The sequence below is a fragment of the Strix uralensis genome, chromosome 11 (genome assembly GCF_047716275.1).
Source record: "Strix uralensis isolate ZFMK-TIS-50842 chromosome 11, bStrUra1, whole genome shotgun sequence".
NCBI classification, from domain to species: domain Eukaryota; kingdom Metazoa; phylum Chordata; class Aves; order Strigiformes; family Strigidae; genus Strix; species Strix uralensis.
In genome coordinates, this window is record NC_133982.1 from 8,497,312 (window position 1) to 8,524,184 (window position 26,873).

Here is a 26,873-nt window from a genome sequence, read left to right on the forward strand (position 1 = left end):
TGAGATGAGAAAAGCGCAAATACTTCAAGCATATTTCTCAAGGTGGAAGTATCTCAGTTAAAAGACAGCATTTGCTTACTCTTGAGTTATTGCAGGCTTAAAAGGCTTCTGTTTCCTGCCCCTGTTTGATAATCATGATTCTTCCATTCATGAACTTCCCATTTATACCGCTAGGATACACCTTAAGTTCTTCAATAAATGCAGTTATTCCTGCAATACATGCGGAGCTATTACAACAGCAGACACAAAAGCAATGGACTATAGAATCAAGAGACTGTACAGCCAAAGCACATAGATCCAGGATTCTACATTCTTCTGCCCATGGCAAGAAGCTTTCTTTTTGGAACAAAAAAATCAACAAAATCAAGAGTTCTATGGTAGAAAATAAAAGAAATACCTAAAGGAAAGTGTCTTTACATCACCTTAAGAAGTTCACAGAGCATTTTAAAGATCAACACAGAATAAAACCCACTCAAATTCAGCATTCATGTAGAAACATTTTAATATATACAAGATGCAACATATATAAAAAGGTAAATTACAATTTCAGTTTATGAACAGAGAGTGCTTTCTGCTTCTTCTGTTTCTTCTTTACTTTGTTTGCATCTTTGATTTGCATTTTTACTTGATCTTGTAATTGAGAAAAGAAGGCCTGGGATGATTTCAAGACCTTGTCTTTACCTTCATCCTGTCAATGGACAAAATAGTTGTCATAACCAAGAAATGTACAAACAATACCATTATACTACTTACTAGTTACTCACATACAAAGGTATTTAACTTAAAAATAATAATCTAATTATGATTTTCAAAGGCTATTTTTCACTGCATTCTTATACTACTCCTGCCCTCTAAAGAAATAGAGCACATTCCCCTTCTAATTAGCAATTAGCATGGTAGGTAAGAACAGGCATCAGCAATAGATCTTTGCACATCATGAGCTACAACTACATATCTTAAATTGTGTTCGGCTCTCCTTTTAAAAAAGTAAGCACAAACGTTTTAGAAGTAATTATTTTTCCTATTAGTTTCTAGTACCTCAAAATTTCAGGTATTTTTAAAATGTAATTTATAAGGCATCATAGGCAGTACACAAGTTCAATTGTTTTGTGTGCTATAAAACAGTAATCTGATAAGATTATAGAGAAGGCTCGACAATCAGAAGTAGAAAGTTAAATAGGAATATTCTATTTTGAAATAGCTTAAGTTACTCAAAAGCTTAGAAAGAACTAAACAGAAACATCATTCTGAATTATGCATGCAAGTAGTCCCACTTAATCAAGTGGAACAGTTCAAATGCAGGAAATAAGAGCCTTAGTATTTGCAGGAACACCACCTTGTGAACTTTGAAATAAATAAGGAATTAGTACCTAATGCAAACAATCATTTCTGCTTTGTGAATATATTTTGATATAAAGTAATTGTATCATACAGTTTTTTTCATATTTTTCCGTATCTAAAGATTAAGTTGCTTACAAATTCAAATATGTTTCATACTCTGGGTAAGCTTCTAAAAGTTCCAACAACCATTTAGGTATGATTGATTCACAATTAAAGCAATAACATCTACATAAATATGCATTATAAACAAGGGGATCACTCTAAAGTACAACCAGAGCTGTATTTTTTCAGGCCTCTATACTGACATCATGCTGTCAGGATAATCACCAAAATCAGGACTAAAAAGGCTTCAATGCTACTTTGCAGAAGACAGTTACAAGCATGGATTAGAACAGTCCTTCCAAAGCTGTAGTTCAAAAGAATACAGGGGAAAGGGGAGGGGCAGAGAAAAACGCAAATAAAGAAGTATGCATCTGCCCTTTTCATGTCTTCTTACTACTACTTTCCTTCCAACAGCTACATTTACCTTTTATATTTGCTCAGACATAAGTACAGTAACAAGATTTGGGTGTAAGCAGATATACTACCTGTGTACAAGAACTTTTGAGGGGATGGAGAAAGATTAGGAGATGCAATTATGCCAAGAGGGCTGGGAGGGAAACAAACCCTACACTTTGTAATTTGTTTGTGATAAAGTTCCCTTTCTCTAGCTAAATATTATCTATCCTTGGGATTTTAATATTCTCTAGCTGGGAAGCTCCAAGTTATACAGGAGTACTTGAGAGCCTTACCTTGAGCAGAGATGCTTTGCCTTCTTTTGTAAGCTTTTTTAGTTTTGCTGCAGCAGCTTTTTTGCTCAGTTTTGTGCCTTGTTCTGGTTTAATCTTTTCAAGCAGCTTTTGTCGTTTCTCCTTTTCTCTTTGCCTCATACGTTTACGAAGCTTTTTCTTTCTTCGGTCTCGTTTTTTGTCTGTGGGAGTCTTTTCTGCATCTGTTTTTACATCACCCGCTTTGTTCTTTTCCTAAAGAGGACAAGATCTCTAGATCCATAAGCGTGCAAAAGAAAAGACTCACTTCAAGGTACTCAAAGCTGTCTTAGTGTTTCGCCAGCTCAGGGCAATGCCACATTAAGACAAAGGCCAAAAAGTGGCAAAAGTTAGGAAGTGAGATTTGTACAATACATGGAATACATGCTGATTGAGCTTCCCTATTGTCATTTAGCTTTCCCCTTCCAAATATCCATTTATATGTTGGGAAAATAATTACCATCACATAACAGTCAAGAACAAAAATGAAGCATAATATTATGGCCTAGCGTAGCCAAATAAAATTAAATCTTTGCCCTCCTTCCAGTTATCAAAAAAAAAAAAAAACCACCAAACCACCCCACAGCCTCAAAAAACCCCCAACAACAGCCAACACTAAAATGCTAAGAAAGAAGGTCCACAAGGTGAGAAGCCCAGGGTGGGAGGGGGCAGAATTCTCCCATTGATCTGGCCGCCAGTACACCCTTCTATCAAGAATACAGATCCTCTCCAGATCCTTATGTGATTATATTTACCTTGATCTCCTCCGGTGCTAAGAGAGCAGCATCACTAACGGCAACAGGTGCTACTTCTTCCATACTTATAGCTGGAAGGTTCGAAACTATTTTAACTTCTGGCACAGGCTAGAAATAAGGAAATATATTCAGGACTGAGCACACCATCTCACAACAGCTTACAGCTAACTGAAAATACTAAATATCTGGTTTTGTTTAGAGGCAATTATAGTCCATCTAATATGAAATAACAACATTTACTTTACTTTCCATTTCCCAAGTATATGTTAAAGTATCCAGTTTCAAATGGGAAGGTGGGGAAACTCCAACTTTATGAAACTTAGCTACTCACTGGTTTGGGTGTGAAGTGGAAGTTACACAGTGCATCCAGCTTCAGGAAGAGTGAATCCATCATTTCCTGAATTTCTTTGTGTTCAGGATTTTCTTCCTCTTCAGTCTTTTGCTGCATTAATAATGCAATGTTACTGCAACACCACTCCTAAAGTTATTTTACTTTAGCAAGACTGATAACAACACAATATACAATTCAGAGCCATTTCACTGGTGAACACTCAGAGAAAGACTGAAGTACTCCACAAAGCTGAAAGCAGTTAGCAGCATACAAATGAACACATACGATTACGTGGTATCAACTTCAAACCAAAAGGAAAGGCATTGCTTAAGTTACCTGGTGAAGTTTCATGTATTCTTGCTCATAGATCTCAGCAAGACTCAGTTTACTCTTTTCATGATCCAAAGTGATACGTTTCTTGTATTCAAAAGCCTCCTCTTTTGGTTTTTCTTTCGGTACTACATCATCCCATGCCTGAGAAAGTCATAAATTAATGACCAAATGCAACTACAGTCAAATATCAGGTGCTACAGCTTATTTATAATATTTTTCATATTACTCATGTGACACATTAACTAGTTTGTGCATGTGGCTTCCCAGGAACTCATTAAGTTTCACACTTTCATTTGAAAAACAAGTAATAAGACTTGTAGCTCTAGCTTGTGTGCTTATTTTTAGTGGATTGGGGCAAAAATTGTATAAGAAACAACAAATGTGTAATTTTCTTAAGCACTTAAATACTCTTCCCCATATGTACCATTTGTTTTTATTCAGCTAACAATAAGCTTCAACAAGTTGTGGGATACAAATCTTTTATCAGTGGCTTTTAAGAAAAATGGAGAAAACTTTTTGGTTAGTATTCAGAATGCTCAGAGCGCTACAGTTACGGTAACAGACAAAATTTACAGACTGGCATTATGTTCCAAATAAACTCCTTATACTTTTATTTCCAAACACTCATTTTTTTTAAGCACACCAACACCTAGCATATAACAGGCATGCAAAAAAAGAGCTCCTTAGAAATCTAAACACAGATTCATCACAAGAATAAAACAACCAGCTGCAGAAATTAAGATAACTCTACACCTAACATTTTAAGAGGTTCAAACTCATCCTTGTAATGTGGCCTGTGAATCAAGTCTGAATAAAAATAGGGAGGGACAAGTAAGATAATATTTACCTCATCCAATATTCTCTGTTTAATGATATCTTCAAGCTGAAAAGTAGTTTCTTCTGTGATCACAGGTGCTGAGAGGAGAAAGAGAATTTTAAGATAAATGCTTCTCCAGCAAGAAATACTTTTTGCTCTATAAAGAACAAACAACAGAAAAAGAAAGTAAAGCCTTCACAAAAATGTAGTAATTGAAGGCAAAGTGAATAAATAATGTTTTCCTCTATCTTGAAGAGACTGATCATATTATGTAAGGCTTGTAAATGACTAAATCTGTCACCGAATTAATGAACATTCAGTGAAATTAAAGATGAACAAAAAAGATTAAAGTTTCCTGTAGTTTCCACTATGAAAATGCACAACCTCAAAACCACACCAGGTTTAACTTAGTGTTTTGTTACCCTGCTCTTGAGTCACCAGTGTTTTCAGCAAGGTCAAAGGGAAGAAAACCCAACATGATATGCAACACACTTTCAGGAAAGCCCACTCTCACTACTTACCCATTCGGACTGCATGGTCAAAAAGTACTGTTTCCTCCAAAAGGCTGTTTTCAGGTCTTTTTTGTCCAGTCACTTCTCCTTTAAGCTGCCAAGGTTTCTCCTCTAACAACTCTTCTTCTAAACTTTTTATTTTTTTGCTCATCTGAAAAACACAATTTCGTTAAGAAGTTTAAAACATAGAGCTCACAAGTAAACTCAAGGCAAGAACTAGTTATTTTAGGTACTTTTAACTCCTCCTCACATAAAAGGAGGGAATAAATGATTGTATAAATATCTGATGTAGATAAGCCACTTTATTTTTTTTTTAATTTGTAAATAGCCTCTTCATATTTACCAGACTCTGAATAAATTACATGATCGTTTAAAAAAAAAAAAAAGAGCAGCCCACTGTTTTGAAGTATTAGCAAAATAAAAAAACCCCACAATACAGTTACCTTTTCCTGTCTCTTCTCAAAAGAAGACTTTATTTCACTGGGATCGATGCCCTTCTCTAATTGCACATCTTCTGTTTCACTGTCATCTGGCAAACTAAAAGTAACTTTTTTAGAGGCTTCTTTACTTCTTGTATTCTCCATCATTTCATTCATATCCTCATCCCTGTAACATTAAAATTTAATAAAGGTTGAAAAGCCTCTATAATTTTTTACATGAAGATATTTCAGCCATTAGATGTTTACGTGTTACAACTAATCCACAGTTAAGAAATACAGTAGGCTTTCACTGAAACCTAAAGACAGGGGACACTAAGGTAAGTTCTATATATTAAAAATAACTTTCAAAATCTGAAGTTACAGCTATTAAATGATATATTCAAGTAAATATCAAGAGACACTACTCAAAAGATAAGTAAATAAACTACTTTTCAAATAAGGTGACAAAGCAAACCATGAACATACAACAGAACAAATGGCAAGCCATGGCTAAAGGGAGCCTGGAATTCACACGTTATTTTCTATATCACTTCAGTATAAAATTACAAAGACATTTTAACTGCAAATAACGCATATACTTACTCAGACATGCTTTCTTCATTCTGCTCTTCAATAGCACTGTCTGCTTCCTCTTCCTGATCATCTTCAACATCATTAGCTATTAAATCATCGTCATCGATCGGATCAAAGAAATCTCTGTATGTCAAGTCTCTAGAACTTTTAGTTGGCTAAGAAGGGAAGAGGAAAAACAAAACAAAACACAAAACAAACCAAAACTGTTAAGACTGACAGAAGTGTAGGGATATCCTGTCTTTTACAGTCTTTAGCACCTAGGGAATTGCACAACTTGTGTAACAGTAATTCAGTTTAGTGAAGCGTCAAGGTGTAGTAGTGCATCTTAGTAAAACTAATGTCTTTTACAAGTATTTAAAATATTCTACCACTTAAATTCATTTCCAATTCCAACATATACAGCAGTCAAAGAGCAGTAGATTTTGCCCATTACTTGCTGGAATGCGTACATGTTCCCTTATACCCTGGGCATAGTCTCTGGTAATATTAAATAATAAAAGACTTATTTTAGAAAAAGGTACTCAGCAACTTAAGTTAAATCAGAGTTATAAAGCCATGTCCCTAGAAAAAGAAGGTGCCAAAAGCCCTCTGCTCTGCATCAGTCACCTTAGCGATCTCTAATTGCCAGATGTCAATGCTGACTGACACATCTTTGTCATTTGTTGGGTCACCTATTCTGCAACGTCACTTACTTCTTGTAACATACTATCTCTTCCTTTATTCATGTAAAAACCCAAAACCCATCTAAAGAGAGACTGGAATAGCAGGACAGTATGTTCTTCTGCACTAGGTCATTTTTTAACCAGATATTCATGTCAGATATATTGTTGAAGTAATGCTTCAGAAGTAATCGCTAGTCATCTAATCAAATTTTACTTGGTAGTTTCTACTCAAGAGTTCCAACAATTTATAGTCACCCTAACGGATATCAGATCTTCATTTAAAGAAAAAGAGAGATCAGAAAATTTACTGATATTCTTACTTTGACTTTAGTTTCTTCAGACTCTTCTTCCTCATCATCTGAGATGATGTCTTCAAAATAATTAATATTTTCTTCCTCCTCCCTGTTTTCCTTCTCTGCGTGTTCCAAAAAAGCTTCCATCTCAGCCAGCTTGAAAAACTTGTCATCCACTATAGATTTTCTTGCCATTTTTTTCAATGTGGTTTCCTTGGCTGTTTTAGTTTGTTGCTCCAGTGCTCCAATATCAAAGTCAATATCAGAATCCTCATCACTGTATTTCTGCATTATACTTTCTCTCAGTTTACTTTGCTTTTCATTAGCTTTAGTTTTATCTTCTGTATTCTTCTGTTCAGTTTCTGCTTCCATTATATCATCTTCCAATTCCTGGTCGCTGCTGGTCTCTGCATAAGAGCCATCCTCTTCTTGGTCCGAGAGAAGGCAAAGATCTTCATCCTTGGCATCTCTTGCAATGGATTTCTTGAAGAAATCGAGAACTGCGTTGTTTTGGAGCTCTAGTTGTTGCCAAATCTGTTCTTCATCAAAATTGTCTATCACCAGCTCTTTTAGAGGACCCCCATGAACTATATTACTTCCAAGAGCTTTATTCAAATCATAGAGAGTCTTTGTTAATGCTCTGAAGTCAGCAGCCAATCCATCTTGCACCCTAAGAGTAGAAAAAAAATGAAGAGTTTTAAAAAGCACAACAGTTAATAATAATTTTTTATTTTCTATTTTGCAGAATTTACCAGCTTTCATTCATTTTACACCTTCCATTAAGTTAAATATATAGTTACACTGCAGCTCTTCTAGTATCTGCTTAGCTATGTTGGTGCTACAGAATAGCACCTTTCAACAGGTACTGCTGCTGCTTAACTTTCTACACATCTCTGGGAGTACTGCTACTAAACTTTCCTAGAAATAAAGATATTATAATTATTAAGTCTTTCAGCTTCATTACACTTTGTGTATGAAGTAGCAGCTCGACAGAATATTCCACCCTTCTATAGTTGCACCTTAATAGATCTTCATCGTATTTAAGCACTCCAGCCGTTTTGGGGAAGTAATCAGTACAGCACTGAACACCTCAAACATCCAAGATACAGACCTTTGGCTTTAAAAAGGTAACTGCCATCCCCCACTGCCTTACTCCTCTGCTTTTATATTTGGGTAGTCTCCTCGTTGTTTCTCTAGCGCTACCAATGCTTCAACACAGCTGGCAGAAACAGAACCCGCCTTTTCCTCATTCCCGAGCGCTGAAGACGGGAATAGGCCGCTGCGGGGCAGGAGCCCGCGGCAGGGCCGCACGCAGCCCGCGGCGCGTTTCGGGGAGCTCCGCGGCGCCGGGGGCCGGCACGAGGCCTCCCTCCCACAGCACCCAGGCCTGCAGGAGCGGCAGAGCGCTCCGCGCGCGCACGGCCCGGCCCGGGGGCTCCCCGGAGCACTCGCCGTACCTGAGGAATCGCTCCGGGCGCGCCGAGGCGGCGCCCGCCACTCTGAGGCACGTCTCCAGCGCCTTGACGGCCGCCATCTTCCCCCCAACCGCGGCGTGGAGAACCCGGCACCGCCTCCCCGAGGCAGCCGGCTGAGCGGCCCGGGCGGCTCCAGCGGCCGGCGCCGAAGTTCCGCGCACAGGAGTTCCGCCCCGCCGTGCCTTGCGCCCACAGCTGCGGGAGCCGCCCCGCCCGCTTCCCGAGCCAAAAGCATTTCTGCCTCCCAGCCCGTGCTTTTGTCACAGAGCCGCCTCGTTTATTCATGTCACACCCGCTTCTTTAGGTTGGCCTGCGCGCCTTGGCGCTGAGCTGCAAGCAAGGTATCGCCGAGTCATCCGCTGATGGCTGCTGCTTCCTCCCCTTGGAAGAGCGTGGTATTGCTCTAGATTGGGGTGTTCAGGGGAACTGAAAAACCTGCTCTAAATATAGTGAAGCTACAGTCATCTTACTATGCAGTTTTGTCTCGCTGACCTAGATACAAGGGCTATTTTGGAACCACGCAGTTCTAGCTGATTCTGTGAGCAAAATGCCCGGCGTTATCTGGCATCCCCAAGCTCCCAGCTAACTAGGCCTAGTCTACATGCCTATGCAATTAGCACTGCACAGTGTTCTTCAACTGTTTTGTTACTTTACATCACAGAGTTTCCTTAAAGTTTATTTTATAAAGCCAAATTAAGCACTACACCCACAGACCCTGGTAAAGAAGCTGCTGCTGTTGGGGAAGATGATCCATTCCTCCTCCATGCTGCAAAATGCATTAGCAGGGGCTGCCCCGGGGCTGCACTCACCCCGCCTCTGCCATTCCCAGCCGTCCGCAGCTGCTCAGCACCTGGATCCAAAACTGTGACCAACCTTCTCACTTTGTTCTTGCTATTCCCTCTGCTGTTTCTCTGATGCTTTCATGTCTTCCTACCAAAAAAAGAAGTCTCTTCAGTGCACAGAAAACAAAGCCTGGCTATGCAACTTCTGTGTGTCCTCTGAGTGGCACTTTGCACCCTCAAAAAACCATCGTGTGGAGCAGGGCCCAGCCAGCAGAGGCATGAGCATGACCCACACCTGTGCCTCTGAACATCATAAGCATACCTGACCCTTTACAACCTGGGTTGGAAGCAGGAAGTACTGTATATTGGGACTTTTAAATACCCATTTTGACCGCTGAATTTGAACTGCACTTTTAATTATTCAGATATTAACAGATTTGAAATGGCACAAGGTGCTTATGTATCTTTAGGATGTATTGCAGCAATCTGCAGTGTCCTATGCCCCCGACAGGACAGGAATGCAGCACCAGAAGACAGCCTGCTCATTGTCCTGAGCCTCTCTACTTTCTCTCTACAGATGTCCCCTGCTAGAGCTGGCCTCTTTCGCACTTTCCTTCTCAAACACACACCGTGCCGTGAGCTGCCCCCGCAGAGGCCCGCTGCACGGCCGCCTCCCGGCAGTCAGGCGCAGGGCGCAGCTCCCAGGCGGCCGGCGCCCGCCTCAGCCCGACGGAGCTTTCTCCTTCTGGGAAAGGCCCCGGGCAGCTGCGCCCACCCGCCCCGGCGAGGGCTCACCAGCCCCCCGGCCTGACACAGCCGCTGCCTCGTACCAAGACGCTCCGGTAAGCGCCGGTCGTACAAGCACAGCCCCGGGCTGTCGGCGAGCCTCGGCCCCGGCCGGCCGGCTGACGGCTCTGCCCCTCCGGGGACGGGGGGCGGCGGCCGCTGCCATGGTGACGGCGGAGGGCGGCCGCTCCCCCGCGACCAGGCCCCGCCTGCCTGCGGCCGGGCTGGGTGCGAGCGGCGGGGCGGTGAGATGGCGGCCTCCCTGGGGCGCGCGGCGGCCGGTAACGTGGGGTCCGGGCGGCGGGGCGGGGAGGGCCGGGCGGTGAGGCCGATGGGGGCGGCGCGGCCTCGGTGCCTGCTCCGGCCTGGAGGTCCTGCCCCGCGGCGGCGGGCAGTCCCGCTTCGTGCAGGGGCCGGGCGGGCCGTCAGGGCGGGATCGCGCCGCCGCTGCCCGCCCCGGTGCGGGAGCGGGCCCCAGGCTCTCCGTGAGAGCCCTACAGGCCACAACAAAACAATTGCTTTTAAAAATAAAAACAAAGTGTGCCGATCCAGATGGCAGATATGTTAACAACTGACATTATCTGCCTTAGAATAAACTTAGGCAGCAAACTCCGAACTTAAGGCGCAAGGAGGAGCTTGTGTTTTTAAGGTACAACTTGGAGGTCGAATGCCAAATCATTTCCCGTTCATTATAATTATCTGGACTGTTCACTCTCTTAATAGTAAGAAAAGGCAGGTTAAACTCACTATATCTAAACCACGCAGTTCTACTCGGTAGCTACAGACTGCAGGAGCAAAGTGAATGAGAGACTCGATGCTGTCAGTGATCGATCAGTGGGATCTGGGATGAAAACACCTTTGTATAATTCACTTTGATGGAAGAAATCAGAGCTACAGCAAAGTGAGACTCAGTTCATAGGAACTATGGAGCCCAACTGATTCCCAAAAGCCACCTCCAGCACAGAGCTGAGCAGCACCGTAGTGATCCTAAGCCTTGTTGGCTGACAAAGTTTCCAAGATGCTAACGCCACCTCGAAACTGCTGGGATTTAAGAACGGCCAGACTGCTCTTTCTCCATTTGGTCCAGAGCTAATACACAGCCCCTGTATGCCACACTCCCTATGGTGACAGCATCCTCTCCATGCTTGGGAGTTTTTCTCAACCTGAAATGGCTGACAGTAGAGCAGGGCCCGGTGACAAGGTTCTTCTACTGCAGCCCACAGTTCTTCTACTGCAACCTCCCCATAGAGAACTTAATTCACTTGGGTTTGGTTTATGTTTGATTACTTAGCCATGTAAGTCAATGAACACTACCCCATGTAAGGAGCAACAAGCCTACAAATAAACATTTGAAGGCTGAGGATCTCATTTTATGGGATACTTCAGACTTGTTACTTCGTGTTCATAATCTGCTCCGTTATAGAGTGTAAGCCTCAGCTGGTACAACTGTACATGTTTAAACTCTGATGTGCATAGTACTAATAGCATAAAACTCAAACAGATCAATTTAAAAATTCAAACAAAGCTGAAGAAGGTGACATATATTCTGCAGCATCACTGAGGCTAGGAAACCAGCAATCATATGAGAGCAGGGTCAGCTGAATCTTCTCTGAAGGACAGAGTATCTAGAAAAATTCAGATTTGGTTGTCAGTGTTTGAAAAAGGAGATCTTAAAAAAGCAGTTGGGGCAAATGCTGTATATACCAGGAGAAGCAACTGCATTTGTGAATTTCGTCGGCATATGCAAGTTTTGCAGGCAGGACACATACTTGGTTTAGTCACTGTCCACTGGCTTCAAAAGAAGCAGAGAAAGTATTTTTTTTTAACTTTAGAGAAAGTTAAGAATTACTTGAATAATTCTGTAAGTCAGTGGAGAAATGCTTTTGTGATCGAAGAATTTAGTCACAACAGTTAATAGGACTAGTTTTGAGACACATGCATAAATATAAGTGTTTCTTTCCTGAAACATGGAAGTAATAGGGTTTCAATCTGAAATTTGCTGAAAAGCTTTCTTTTTCACTGCAGGGTCATCTTTTGATTATTGGGTTAGAAGAAGAAGATTAGAATTCTACGTAACTATATAGTTACTAATCTATAGAATGCAAAAAAACCACAAATGCTTTTTGTTTAATCTCAATCAATTCATACTGGTAATTATGGGTTTAAAATTAAAGCTCTATATGCGTATGACTAGAGCTAGGACAAATTCACAAGACTTCATAGAATAAAGTAAGAAAAAAAAACCAAACCTGCTGAAGAGTCCTCTTCCCCTACATACTCATATGAAAAACATATATAGAGTTCTACCACCCAATTCGTTAAGTGAGAGGAGGAAATGGAGAAATGCATAAATAATATAATCATATGAGTGGGTATTTAAGTATCTTTGACTCTACAAGAATGCTAGGAATATACTTAACTTTTTCAATCTATTATCTTTCCAGGAAGCATCACAAAAATTAAACATTTCTTGGGCAGAACTTAACAGAAATAGCATTTTCTATTCTTTTTGATATTGCTTCAGTAATAGATGAGTAACAGTCTGTGTCTCTACTTTCTGTCAATTTACTTGAAAATAGACAAAATACAAATTAAATTACAATAACTGTGTAGTCATATGCCCTGTGTGAAGTACAGCAGGAATTATAGATGGGAGATGTCAAAAAGAATGGGAAAAATCCTAGCCCTTCACATCACTAAAGATTGCTTGAAAAATCTACATTAGTAGTAATTCTACTGAACTGTGGTCTGTTAATATTTGGAAGAAGGAATAAAAGGCTCTAGGAAACATAAATTATACAGTAAGTGGTCCTTATCTTTCAAAGGATTTTTCTCTTTTGGGGAATACTGACCTTCTCTAAGTGGAAGAGTATCTCTTGCTTCAGCAAGAATTGAATCAGATCTTAAAAAATTATTGTAGGAAATACAGCTACGTAGGTAGAATCTTAGGTGGACAGAAGAGACTGTATGGCAGGTGTTTGGGGTTTTAAAAAAATTTTTTTAATACATTATTTACTCTGGTGACCTGGTCAAACTCTAGTTAATTATCCATGCTTCTAATTATACCAACTAGATACTGCATGGTTCTTATTTTGTACATTGTAAGCATTGCATAGTATTGCTTCCTCAGGCAATTGCTTTGTTCACCCCGATACAGCTGCATTTAGAGGGCAAATCTATCTACGAAATAGTTTCAGCATAGGCATTTGAAAAACAAGAATTTTTCTTCTGTGTAGAAGTTGCTTGGGGATTTTTTTATAACATGTAAAAAGTTGAAAAGTACTTGGAAATACTGAGTTGCTCTACTATGCCCGTGCCCATATGATAGCCTAAAGGTAACCAGTGAAAAAGAATTGTCCAGAACTGGCTGTGATGAAGGAGATGACAGGATGTACTGTGTGAAAGGTTGGCAAGAAATACTCCAGGGCAGTTACTTGCAGAACTGGGCAAGTTGCTGGAAATACTTAATGTAGGATGTTGATTTAGTATTATCAAAAGATTCAGAATAGACTTACTTTTGTGATACTAAGTCTTTGGAAGTATGTACATTGCATGTTGTAATTTTAAGTCTAAAATACGCACAATGCTCAGAAAGGCTTAGATTTAAGGACTGCATTAGTTGTCTTGTGAAGAAAAATGAACTGATAGCTGTGGAGTGAAATGGTAGTTCTTAGTTTCATACAGTGAAGCTGTCTGATTAATTACAGCTACTACTAACCTTACAGCTACTACTAACCTTAGAGAGTACAAAGAGTTTGAAAAAACGCAAGCCAGGCTACCCTCAGTGTATCGCAAAGCATCCAGAATCTCAGTGCATCCTTGGCACAATCTCTTAGCAAAATAGCACATTTATGAATTTAAACCTAAGAATACCTCAAAGACTTCCAAAATTCTGAGATGCCTCTAGCTTGGCCTTGAGGTATTGGGAGCTCTGACATGGCCTAAAGCAAACTGGCATGAAATTAAAATGCGGCTTTTATGAATATATCCTTTCATCTAATTCTGGTGCTAGAAACAACTGATATGATCACAATTTCTTCCCCACTCCCAACCTCTCCAGATTCTAGTACTTGTACAGATTAATTTTTAATGTAATTCATTTGTAAGTATCTTCATTGTAGATCTTTTTCTTGTGATGTTTTAAAAAAACAAGCAACCTTAAAATTATTTGTGAGCAACACAGCGATTTGACACAGATAGTGCAAAGTTCAGTTACTGTCAGAGCAGTCAGTGAAGAGTTCCATAGATATCTAAGCACTTTTTCATGACACTGAGTTTCTCCATGACTTCTCCATCTCTTGTCTACATGTTAGCCCTTACTTTTCTGTCATAAGGTCATCCAATTTTTTTTTTTACAATTACCTTTTCTTTATAATTACCATCTCAAATATGATGAGCCAAATCATATTCTTTTTCTTTTGTAAGTCACACTGAAGTCATTGTCACCAGTTACATTTAAAAAGCTATTATGATTTCAACCTTTTACAGATAATCTTCTAAATTATTATTGGTCAGTTGAACGTGATATTGTTCACAGTACTTTGAACTGAAATATTTCTAAGCATCTTGAAACAGATCACTGAAATGAAGTATAAGACCTGTGTGACATGTGAAAAGTAAAAAGGGCAAATGATTTAATCATTGCAGAAAGAGCAAATAAACCAAACTGAGGAGATTTTAGGATTCCCTAAGCCTCAGATGCAACATGACATTTCTTTCCTTGCTGGAGTTAGGTCTGACAGCTGTGAGCTCAGGTCTTTTATCTTTTGGATCTTGCAGTATCAGTTCTGTCCAAGATTTTGTTTGGGTTTTCTTGTTTGTTTGTTATAATTTCTAGATGTATGGGCATATTCTCATTTCTTTCTCTATTTTGCAAGAAGCTCTGAAGAATTCAGAAGTCACTTTTAAGTACATTATACAGTTGAGCATTACATTTGGCCATATATTCCTCTTTTTAACAGGCATATGTAAGCATTTACACCAAATTTGTGTGTGTTTGTTTCTTTCTTTCTTTTATACTTCTGAATAGTTATATAGTCTCTGAAAAAAAATTCATTGAGCTGTTAGTACTACAGAATAATTCTTTCCTTGGTTTCAGTCTACATTCAGCTTTGCACACTGGTGTTCTTATGACACAGGAGTTATATAGGTCTCATTAAAAGGGGAAAGAGCAGATAGTACTTTCTCAAAAGCACTGTATTGGTGCTATTCACTTTTTTTCAGGGCTTCTTGCCAGATTGCAGACTTCAGCTCTCACAATACGAACTCTATCATCATCGAATTCCTTTTCTCAAAACATTCCAAGCTGCTTGTGGAAACTGGGCCGACTCAATCATGTAGCAATTGCAGTACCTGATTTGGAGAAAGCTCAGTCCTTGTATAAGGATGTGTTAGGAGCAGAGGTGAGTGAGACTGTTGCTCTTCCCGAACACGGCGTCTACACTGTTTTTGTGGAGCTGGGAAATACCAAGCTGGAACTTCTACATCCCTTAGGAGAGAAAAGTCCCATTGCAAGCTTTCTGCAAAAAAACAAGACTGGAGGAATGCATCATATCTGCATTGAGGTATTTTAACAAAATATATCATACAATAAGATATAGATATTAAAGTATGCATAATTTTTTCATAGGTTTGATCTGTGTCAAGAACAAATATATATGGCTGTCATATTTGTGAGAATTTATATTGCATAAGAAGAATTCTTAAACATGCCCTTTTTCTGTTTTGGAAATCACAGTTTGATTTCATCAGCTATGTGATAATTTTTTCCTCTTTTATGCTATAAAGAGTAAATTGGGGAGGGGAAGGTTAGTTGTCTGGTGTGGAAGATGGACAAGGCTTGTGAAGAGTGTTTGACAGGCGCCAACTTCCTAACATAGAAAGGACATACACTGGAAAAAGATGGAGTTGTAAGTTTAAGCTAAGGCATAGTTTAGATTTTCGGAAGTTTTTTCCTGTTTGATATTTAGTTGATAATTGTATACAGAAGTCAAAAAAGATTGTCAATCATAATTACCAAACAGCAGTAAAGTCTCCAGAGTTTCTTCTGTGCTGTTTTCTCTTGTCCATTAAAGAGAGATTGGTCTGGAAGTACACAAGATGTAAAGGTGCTGGGTAAAGTAGTTATTTAGTATACTCATGTTTTAGTGTAGATGTTTGATGCAAAATTTCATGTTGCTGCCTATGATACATGTTTTTAATATTTTACAGATCTGAGTCTTGCAAACTTTATTATTTCATGCAAAGTGTAATAATAAAAAGTAGTGGAATTACTGATGTGGGTAAAAATTGTTTTCAGAATACATCTATAGACCAGTGTTTGCAGTTGCATACTTTCATTGAGAATTGAGAAATTTTGCACACACAGAGGCATTGCAATTTTTTTTCCATTAAATTTGCCTATTTGCAGATGTTCAAGCATAAGATTAATTCTGTTTAAATTGACCCTAAATTGTATTGCTAGGCAGTTCTGCTATAGAAATGTGAAAAGACCTCAGCTGAACTTAGGAAGTGAGGTGTTGTCTAGAAGAAAGAAATGATTTGCAGTAAGACCAAAAAACCCTCCAGCTCTCTGTAAGACCAGTGGTACTTACAGGTACAAGAGAAAGAAGTTGTAGGCATTTCTCAGCAAAAAAGAGCTCAAAGCTCTCAAGGGTTTCAAATATATGTAATCCCTTTTAAGATGTTTCAAGAAATATTTGTTACCAGCTAAATTGTTCTGTGTAGATCTCCATTTTGTGTGAGAGATGATCTTGTTGCAGATAAACCAAAGATGGCTGTCAGGGGAAGTCATACTGTTAATTGTGAAAATTGAGAAGAATGGGATATGCTAATTATACCATGTTGGACAATGTAGAAGTGTTGTGTTAAAAAAGAAAATTTATAGCTCTGTATAGTAGATCAAGCAAGCCAGGAGTCATAATAGAGCAGTTAATTTCCATTGATTGGGTGAGCTAGTGCTACTTGCAGCCAGATTTTCCTAAATGAAGTCTTGTAACTCACTAATAGATTCTTTATGCAAAAAAAAAAAAAACCAGAGTTATCCTAAGTCCCTCATGTTTGTCTCCACATAAAAACAAATGGAAGATTATAAACTATTTTACATGGATAAAAAAGCAACCCATTGTTGACCTGCTGTTTAAGTAGGACTGAAAACAGATTTGGTCACTACCATAGTCAATCAGAAAGATATTAACCTCCCTCCTCCAATTTTCCATTCTCCCCAGAATGGAAAACCTTAAAATTTCAAAGATACGTCATCTTCTGAAATTAAGCAAAAGTAGTTTTCAGAAAAACTATAAAAGAACTTCAGTGTCAATTGATTGTTCGTTTGAAATTTAAAATATATTTGGTAAAAATATCTTTCTATGAACAATTTTATTGCAAAAAGCTGAATTATAAATTTTGTTTCCATACTGGAGAGGAAGCCTGACAAGTTTATTAAAATGCTTTTCATTTCTTCCTTCTGTATTATTATTCAAAGGAAAATTTTAGACAGATGTTTTGATAGGGAATTTGTTTCAGACAAAATAACCATTTTAGGAAGAAATTAAATTGTTCATGGCCAGCTATAATTGAATTTAATAACTGCAAGGAAAAGCATGTTGGACACTTGATAGAATAAGAGAGAAGTCCAAGCCCGATACTGTCCTAACATGGATGCACCCACAGGCTTTCCACTGTTTACTCTCACTGCTTCCTGGGGGATGCAGTAATTCATTCCAACTGAGCCCAGACACAGTTCTTCTGGCCATCTCTGCAGGACCAGAGCAGCAGCTGCAGTGGATTTCTGCTCAGGGGAACAACCTGGAGGGGGCTGTGGCACACATTGCATGTGCTGTTTTATTTTAGATAAATCTTGACAGTTATTTCTTTTTTTTTTTTTTTTTTTTTTTTAAGCAGATGGGTAGTAGGAAGAACTGTAGTGAGTTCAGGATTTTCATGAACAAAACTGCTGCAAATGAGTAGGAATTAACTGATGTCTGTTCCTCTGAATTAAAGCTAGGTATTTCCTTCTTCCCTACAATGGCATCATGCAAGTTTATTCACCAAGCTATGTCCAGACACCAGACTTGAAAAATAGCAATGCTATTATTTTAATTCTAGGTTTTTATGGATTATCGACTCTTGGATTTGCTAAACCAAGTGCTAATTTTATTATTTCAAAGAATGAATGCATTTAATGTTTGGGAAAATTCAAATTTCATCTGATGACATGACATCAGACTTAAGGTCACATTCTACAACATAGACATGTTTTTGTTAGTTATGTATTTCTGAAGGAAACTGTACTGAAATACTATATTAAAAGCTATTATTATAATTAAGTTCAATAGGAAAACCAGGTCATATTCTGGCTGTCTTTCTGATAATTCCAACGTTTTTCTTAGGAAACTTTATGAAGCCTAACCTGCTCAGATGGAGGATATATAAATCTAAAAGGGACTTTCCTTTTACCTTCTGCCTGTTGCCCTCCCTTTTCACCAGCATCTAATGATTCAGTGTTCTGTCATCAATTAGACAGAGAGGCATTCTTCTTTAGTTATTGATAGTTTGAAAGCAATATGATCTTCTTAGTAATAGTAATGCAGAGTGGAGTCCTTATAAATTAACAACATAAAAAAAAATCAATGGGCTTTGTGCATGAGTGATTTTTGTTTAATAATTTCTTAAATATAGAACAATCTATTTAAACAATATTTTATAAAATCCTCGAATAACAAATGCAAACTTCTGTAGGACTTTTACTTTTAAGATGAGATGTTTTAAAACTGTTTTATATTTTAATTTATTTTCAGAATTATATTAGAATTTAGAAGTAACATTTTAGTAAGGAATTATTGCTTCTAAATGTAGAATCTGCATAATACAGTGTAATATGTTAATTTTTGTGAACTGTATTTTCCTTTTGTAAGGTTGATGACATAAAGGCGGCTATGACAGAACTGAAGAAAAAAAAGATACGAATATTGAGTGAAGAGCCAAAAATAGGTGCACATGGCAAACCTGTGATTTTTCTTCACCCTAAAGATTGCCATGGAGTCCTTGTGGAACTTGAGCAAGCTTGAGCTGTAATATTCATAAATAAAAGAATAGATTAGTTGTGAAGTTACTGAGATGGTGCTGGGAATATTGATGTGGTATTCAGTCTTTACAAGTTCACTGTAGTTCCTGTGGATTAAGGACAGCTTTTGAGTACTGAAATAGTGCTACAGATTTAGGGTCATTTTCTTTTTTTTGTTGATCTGATTTTCAGAATTAATATGTTGACATTTCTTGAATTCTCTGTGATTCTAAAGAGAAATACGTGAGCCAAGTTACATATGTAGCATAGTAATTTATGTTCTGTTGCCTCATATTTGCAGCGTGATTTTACCTCTGTAACCACAGAAACTGTAGTTTCTAGGTCAACCCACGTTATTTTGTTCTACATTTCAGAGCAGAGACCCACTTCTCAGTGACAACAATATAGCTTTGATATTCCCTTTGGAAATAAAGGAAAAACAAACATTGTATTTTCTGTATTTTCTCCATTCACCATCTGTGCTTCACACTGATTGATTGGTTCATGCAATAAAAAGATCCTTATGTTATTGTATGGGTGTCTGCAAGGAGTAAATAAGTTTTCTTGGCATAACAATTACTGCCAAGGAAGTTACCATGCATAAATCATCGTTTAGTTGTTTTATGAACTCTGTGGATATGCAGGCAATATGAGAAAAGTACCTGAAAAATTATTTGCCTGAAATATATTTCAGACTATGAGGTACTTGTCACATTTTAATTTTTTTCAGGTATTGAATATTTGTTTTTCAAGTTTTATCCATAGGAAGATATCTGTGAGAGACCTGAACAAATAGCAATTAATCTTTTCACTTACTTTATAAATGTGGTTTTCCTATGCAAAAGCACTTAACAAAATCAGTGGAAGACACAAGCCGTATAAGTCTTGGTTATGTATACTGCCTTTAATATTAGAGAGCATTGCAGCATCCTTATGTTTCTGATAGACTGCAGTCACAGTTTGTTGACTTATTCAAGCACAGACTTCACTTTATTAGTGTACATTAAGCAAGTAGTTTTTGTCCTGATACTTTCTTTTATAGGTTTGTTTTGACATGTCAGCTGTAGAAATTGAAGACTTTCTGTTTCTCTCTCTAGTTTTCTTAATCCTTAAGTCATATTTTTTCCTAGCTAAACCACAATCTGAATTTTGTATTTTCCTACATCTCTGTATGTTCTGTGTCATGTTTGCTACAACAAAATACAAGTATAATGTTGACCTGAGATTTAAACAGGGCTTTAAAGACATTGATGCTTCCTCATGAATTTTACTTCTGAAAAAAACTCTGCAAAGCCATGCATTTTTTTTAAACGAGATATTTTTGTACTCAAAATACATACTCCTTCTGTCGTATTTTAAGAAAAATACAGTATTCCACGGAGTTCTTGCATTTCATCAAATCACTGTTTAGAGGGTAGTTTGTGATCTAAATTCTAAATTGTTTAAATTTAGAAAACCTAAGGCTCATGATGGAAAAGCAGGATGATTTGATATTTCTGAAATATGATTCTGCCATTCTAGGAGACATTCTGTTAGCAAAGCTGCTTTTGTCTTTCCATTCTTTCAAAGATGGGGAGGCATCTTTTCTGCAAAATGAGCGAGCCTTGCTGGTTATATGTCAAGATAATTGAACAGAAGTCTTTGAACCTAACACCCTTAAGTTTGGTGCAGCAGAAAACAGGGCAGACCTCCCTAGGTTTGTACTCCATTTCTCTGTCCTGTCTGAAGGAGATGGAATTTTGCATATGACATCTATCAATACACTCAGAGTAGTAGCTTGATATAGTACTAGGGAATGGAGATTTTGAGTAAACGATACTTAACTCCACTTGCTTCATTGTGTTTCCTCATCTTACTAGCAGAAAGAGACTTGTAATGCTTTTAGCTAGTAACCAGCAATTTTCCTGACTGACTGCAGTACGAAATCAGCTGATGTATTTTGTTCATCATAACTAAGTCATGCTCCTATCTCACTCTCAGTTTATACATTTCATCTGACTCCTCCTAAGGTGAAAGTCAAGATATTAACCAAACCCCGCACCCCCCCCCCAAAAGAGAGTTTAGATCTGCAGTTAGTCGGTACTCAAAACTGGGTCATGCTTATTACAAGCTCTTACTATTTGGTGGGATCAGACCCCCTTACTTGTCTGGGTATGTGCTACAAGATATGAGAATTTCCACCCCTGGTGCTGTAGACTTGGAAGGAATAGCCAAGAGAGCTGGACAGCTGAAGACTGAAGACAGCTAAGATGTGCTGAGACATTTCCTGTTCAACAAGCCTAACTCTCACAGAATTCAGTGGGAACAGGAACAGCCCATATACTTGTAACAAACCTCTAGTCCTTCACCTTAAAGAAGACAGTGTTCACAATTCACTCTCTGTTCTGACTTTCTAAGGGGTTGGGGCAGGTGTTTAGATATATGGGCCTTACCCTTGTCACTACCGTGCTTATAAAAGGGGAATAACATCAAGAAAAACAGTGGAAATTTGGGGATGGAAACTGGAGCAATAGAGAACTGTGATTTGTTTCTTCAGGTGGAGGGACACTTAATGGTGTACCGCTGTTGCACCAGTATATAACTTCTGGAAAGAACAACAGTGATTCAAATAACTGGAGCCTGATTAGTTCGGAAGAGAATTAGGCTTTGACAATGGGTATTTGGTTTTGTTGGGTTGTTTGGGGTTTTTTTTCAAAAGGTACATTGAAACCTCCTTTTCTGATAATGTCAAGCTTTTCAGAAGATGAAGTGTTAATATTTTGCCAGTAAGTTTTCTCACACTTGGGTCATTTGTCAAGTGCAAGTTCCCTGCTCCAATCTTCCCATGTGCCTTTTTTCCCTTTCTGAGCTCAACCGTGTTCCTATTTTATGCTGCTTAAGGCAGACAAGACACATTTTTCTGAACTTCATCAACATTACTGAGGCAACTAAAGTGCTTATAATTAAATGATGCAAAATACCATTTTTGACTTCCTCTGTGCAACCCTCAAGTCTCTCCTAGGTGGGAGGAGGAGAACAGGCTGCAGAATTAATCCCGTTCCATATGATGAGACAAGCCTAAAAGCAAACTCAAAAAGCTGAGAAAAGAACTAACTACATGCCTTTTAAAAGCTAACCTTACAGTTTTGCAAATCTGCAACAACTCTGATCCCATCATGCTTATACTGCCATTAATTCACCTGAATTAAAAAAAAAACAAAACCAAACACCACTGGGTATTTAATTCTGAATTAAATTGCTTTCATTATTACCATATTTACCCAATTTATCACAGGTTTTGGAAGAATGTACTCTATCATCATTCCACAGCTACAGTGCCTTAATACAGTCAACACAGCCTGATAATTTAGAAATTTGGGAATTAATTACAGGAGGAACTGAAGATGGTACTTGATTCTGCAGACCACTCCCTGGGTGGATAATACTTCTGTGTTTAATGCTGAGACTAGAGTTTACTTTCTTAATGCACATGCAGAAGCATTGCTGTCTATTGTTAAGGACAGTCCTTGGATTTGGACTTTATTGCTAAGATAGGTGAATGGAGGTTGGTGTGATCAAGGAAGTCTCATAGAAAGATCAGGAAACATGGAGATGTTTACAATATCGAGTTGAGGTACTTACAGTAGGTGCTCTGAATGATTTCCTTGGTGCTTCATGTGATTCTCTCCTTACAAGAAATTCTTCCTGTAGTGATCTGACTTGGGTTTGTTGAACTCAAGAACCCTTAATTAAGAGAAAAAGTTAAAGTTAATGCTTTCAATAAATACTCGATTCTTTTACCAAAGCAGTTATCATGTTGGCCAAATTATTAGACTGAAACAGAAGTTGTCCCTAAAATGATAGCCCTGGTGCTTCTCATAAGGGTGCTGGGTGGCTCTAGACACATAAAGGTAACCAACAGTTTAAACTTGGAACATCAAATCATGTAAGATTAATATGGAAATGGAAACTGACAACACTGTATAAATTAATTGGCCCAATGCTGACAATTTTAAAATGGAAGACCTCACCTTCTTAGGAATGGAAAATCTGTCACCTTTGATAAGCATTTTCAAAGCAGTTTGAACACTTTATGAAATGTAAATTTATCTTATTGCGGAGGAGGCAGGTTTGCCTCCCAGGATGGTATAATCCTTAAATATCTATAAAATTATGTCATCTATCTAGTTTCATGTTCATTTGCACTGTCTTGCATATTGTTAAACAGCATTGTTAACTGCAAAGTTTATAGCATAGATTGACAAATGAGGAAGAGTTCTCTCTTAAACATTTTAAAGTAATGATACATTTTGAAATACTTAATGAATTTTCTAGGTGTAATCTAAAGTGTAATCTGAACTAATCTTTTAACTGTTAAGCTTTGTTAACATAAAAATAGCAAATAGGTGCTAAAATCTATAAAACAGATCTTTAATGAAGATTTTTACTTATTTTTAACATTGCATTTTTTCAGTAATAAAGATAAGTTTAAACCATAATTAAAATTAAAAGTTTTGAAGTAACTCGTAACTGTGGGTACTCTGAAGGCATATGTGACGATGCACAGTTTGCATTAAATAGGGGGAATATCCTACTTCTGCATCTGTGGCTGGCTTGTATGGAAAAGATTATTTCCAGAAGTTGAAGAGTAGCGGAAAGGTGCATTATTGAACTGATACTATGCACCCTATTTTTACTTTCCATTTTGGTATGTAATTTTCTATAATAATCATCTAAGTCACTGTCATCAAAATGAGGTGGAGGGAGAATGTTTGTTAGGAACTTAAGTTAAAAAAAATAGCCCACTCCCTTTGGGACCGCTGCAGTCTTTGAGAGATCAGTTGTAGTACAATACTTGCAGCTGCAGTAACTTAAAAAAAAACCAACACATACCTGCTCTATCAAGCTGGGAGTACTGCTTTTGGTATATTGATTGAGGAAGTGAAAACTTCCTTATGTACATGAGGCTATTTCATCAAGGTAACAATTTTGAGAATCAATAATATGAATTAAAATATGATTTGCTGAATGTTTAAACAACCTGTCGACAGATTATATATAACTTTCTGTAGTTCTGTGTAAAACATACATGCATTACAGTTTATGTAATGTTTGAGTTCTCATTATCTTCAAAAGAGAACCAAAATCAGTCAAGTAATCAAGATATAGAAAAGCACAAATTAAAAAAAGTCACCATAGAAAACCAGGATAGGAAATAGCCTCTTAGTAGCAAATGGCTACTCTGTAGTTAGTGAATCTTAACAGAAATCTTAACAACTAAACAAAAAACAAGAATTAAAAACCCCACAAAATGGTGTTTTTTGTGAAGGGCCTTTACACGAACATGGAATTTGACTTGGTGCTAAGCAACTGGTACAGCTACCCCAGGGCAAAGAAAAGCACACCAGCTTGGACACACAGCTATTACAGGGAACGTTGATACCTAGCTGATTGGAATGCAGTATAGTTACACTAGGACAGCTTTTCACTTTTGCTGTCATGAGAAAGGTTACTTTTTACACTCAAGATAGCTACAAGTATCAAATTTGCATACTTACATGCTATGAGCAGGTCTTGTCATAATTGGCCTAAGAGCACTTGGTCTGAGGTATCTTCTTTTATATACAAAGTAATCACCATCATCTAGCTGCAGTAGGAAGATCTAGTAGTTTCTAATAAAAGGCCTGAGGAACCAACTGTGTTTATCATTCACGGTAAGAAATGTTCTTGGAGAAACCCGCTTCAGTGAGCTTTTAAATATTGCACGTTGCATCTTCCATTTTTAATCTTTATAGGGGGATCTACGTATTACCTGCACAAGAGCATAAAAATCATGATTTCATCTCATGAAACTGGCTGTGTGATGGAATGTGACCAAGTCCAGTGCCGTCCCCTGCAGTAATGTTCAAACTTTTGGTGTTTAATTTGATTTTTGTTGCACTGGAGCACCTCAGGGGAAACCCGAGGTCGTTAAGTAGCAGGATTACGTAGCTAGCATTCAGGAATGCGCTTCACCAAAAAACGGTATGGAAGACTCACTGGAAACAACATATACTATGGCCCACCACAGCCGCAGGGCCCCGAGGGGTACAGACTGCCGGTGCAGGGTGGCCTCGCCACTCATCGCAGCCGGACTGGAGGCCTCCAGCAAACACACCTGCCTACTGCTGCTGCTTGAGGGGCTCCTGAAGGGCTGCCAGGCTGCAGGTTGCTGCATCCTGCAGGTTGGGGGTGCAGGGGTGATGCGCCCTGCAGCCGGCTCTCCTCAGTCCAGGTCTGGACAAGCTCCTCCATGGGCACCTGTGAAGCTGGCGCAGAGCTGGGCCTCCAGCCTTCAGCGTCTGTGGAAGAGCATGTTTGACAGGTTAGTCCATGTCACTAAGCCACCCACTTTTTGTGCCATTTTGTGAGAAACTCAGGGGCGTCGCCTCACCGGCCCTCAGCGCCGAGTTCTGCCATTGCCTCTTCCAACCTGGCTGGGCGCGGACCGGGCAGGACCCCGCGCGCGGAGAGCGACGCCCGCGCTTGGCAGCGCGAAGGCCGGCGGGCAGGGCAGGGCCGGGGGCGGCCGAGCGGCGGGGGCCGCGGGCCGGGGCTGGCTGAGGCGGTGCTGAGGGGAGGCGGGGGACTCCGGGGGACTCCGGGCCGCCCCGCCGCGCCCCGCCGGCCCGGCCCCCCGGAGGCGCCGCGGCGGCCGGGCTATGCGCCATGCAGGTTCCCGGGCGGCCGGCGGTATTCGCGCACGCAGCTTCCCGGGCCCACCAGCCGTCTCGGTGTGTGGCGCCGAGGCAGGCACACAAAAGAGCGGCTGCAGCTGCCCCCGCGTCCCCGCCGCGGCGCGGGGTGGCGACCGGCCCCGCCGCTGGCAGCAGGGGTAAGGAGCGGGGGCGCAGGGCGGGGGGCCGGCGGCTCCGCCGGGGGTGGGGCGGCAGCATCCCCGCGGGCCCCCTCAGGGGAGCGGGGAGCCCACGGGGCCGGGCGGGCGCTGAGGGGGGCGCCACGGCCACACCCGCCCCGCGCGAGCGCGGACGTTGCTCTCCCCGAAGTCGGGGCTGGGGGGGCTGCGGGCCCCATCCCCATCCATCCCCGGGCAACCGAGCTACCCGCAAGAGGAGGGGGAGCCGGGGTGAAGGGGAGCCCCCGCGGCATGGCGTCACCGCCGGTGTGCTGGCGGGCGGCGGCGGGGGGCTCCGGCACACGGGGCTGCCGCGCGCCCGCACGTCCCCGCTGCCCGCCGCGCTGCCCGCCGCCTCCCGCCAGCCGCCGGGGAGCTGGCAGCGTCCCCCCGCGCCGGGCTGCCGCGGCGGCGGCGGGTGCCTCGCGCTACCGGCTCGCCGTCAGCTGTCTCCGAGCTCGCCCGGCTGAGCCCGCCATCCCCGCCGCCTCACCTCAGCCGTGCCTTAACGCCTGCTTTCGGTAATGCAGGGACCGACAATGCAACATAGGCATAATGTCTGCGTTTTGTGGGAGGGCGGGAGGCTTAAGAGTCTGTTTGTCTTAACAGAGGCAAACGAAATGCCAGAGGAGCCCTCATGTAATGCAGCACCGCTAAGAGTTTGTATTTGTTCCTGATTTCACGCCTCCAGTGTAGCAAGTGGATCAGAGCTTTTGATCCACTCTTTTCCCCTTCCCTTCATCATGAGGTCTGGAGGGGAAAGCCGCTCAATTAAGAATACTTGATTTTTGTTAGTATAACCAGCATGAGACATTACAGCATGGTCCGTTTTCCCCTTTTTGAACAGTTTTTTTGAATATGTGGGGGGTTTTTGTATTGCCATAACAAAAGGGATGGGGGTGGGGGAGAGGAAGGGAATGCTGTGTTTGGAGCTGCATCTTGGAAAGGCAAAGACTGGCTTATTTTGCCTCCACTAGCAGTCTGCGCTTTCAGATTTACGTACTTTGCATCCTCAATGTCTTTTTGACG

General features: G+C 40.3%; 3 protein-coding genes across 9 annotated transcripts in view; 2 read left to right on the top strand and 1 right to left on the bottom strand.

Annotated features, from left to right (window-relative positions):
• Positions 1 to 477: 477 nt before the first annotated feature.
• Positions 478 to 10,087, bottom strand: MPHOSPH10 (M-phase phosphoprotein 10). Of its 3 annotated transcripts, none has more exons than XM_074881017.1 (11): positions 9,951 to 10,087; positions 6,891 to 7,533; positions 5,918 to 6,063; positions 5,339 to 5,501; positions 4,905 to 5,046; positions 4,414 to 4,481; positions 3,570 to 3,707; positions 3,234 to 3,344; positions 2,903 to 3,010; positions 2,133 to 2,363; positions 478 to 688 (listed from the first exon to the last, which is right to left on the bottom strand). In XM_074881017.1, exons 1-11 carry the CDS (start codon positions 10,070 to 10,072, stop codon positions 539 to 541), a joined length of 2,022 nt encoding a protein of 673 aa, XP_074737118.1. In that variant the 5' UTR covers positions 10,073 to 10,087; the 3' UTR covers positions 478 to 538. The 3 variants fall into 3 exon arrangements, with proteins under 3 accessions (XP_074737118.1, XP_074737120.1, XP_074737119.1); XM_074881019.1 differs by lacking the exon at positions 9,951 to 10,087 and adding an exon at positions 9,148 to 9,176; XM_074881018.1 differs by lacking the exon at positions 9,951 to 10,087 and adding an exon at positions 8,321 to 8,469.
• APBA2 (amyloid beta precursor protein binding family A member 2) overlaps positions 9,706 to 26,873 on the top strand; it is a 122,815-nt gene continuing 105,647 nt past the window's right edge. For 2 of the 5 annotated variants that reach the window (XM_074881007.1, XM_074881012.1), the window contains exon 1: positions 25,640 to 25,823. The gene's annotated coding sequence lies outside the window, so the exon portion shown is untranslated. Of the gene's footprint in view, positions 9,963 to 25,296; positions 25,314 to 25,639; positions 25,824 to 26,300; positions 26,366 to 26,873 lie in introns of those variants that run through there. The other 3 variants (XM_074881009.1, XM_074881011.1, XM_074881010.1) reach the window with 3 other exon arrangements.
• MCEE (methylmalonyl-CoA epimerase) lies at positions 10,016 to 19,504 on the top strand. The gene is made up of 3 exons (XM_074881020.1): positions 10,016 to 10,187; positions 15,130 to 15,470; positions 18,822 to 19,504. Exons 1-3 carry the CDS (start codon positions 10,157 to 10,159, stop codon positions 18,972 to 18,974), a joined length of 525 nt encoding a protein of 174 aa, XP_074737121.1. The 5' UTR covers positions 10,016 to 10,156; the 3' UTR covers positions 18,975 to 19,504.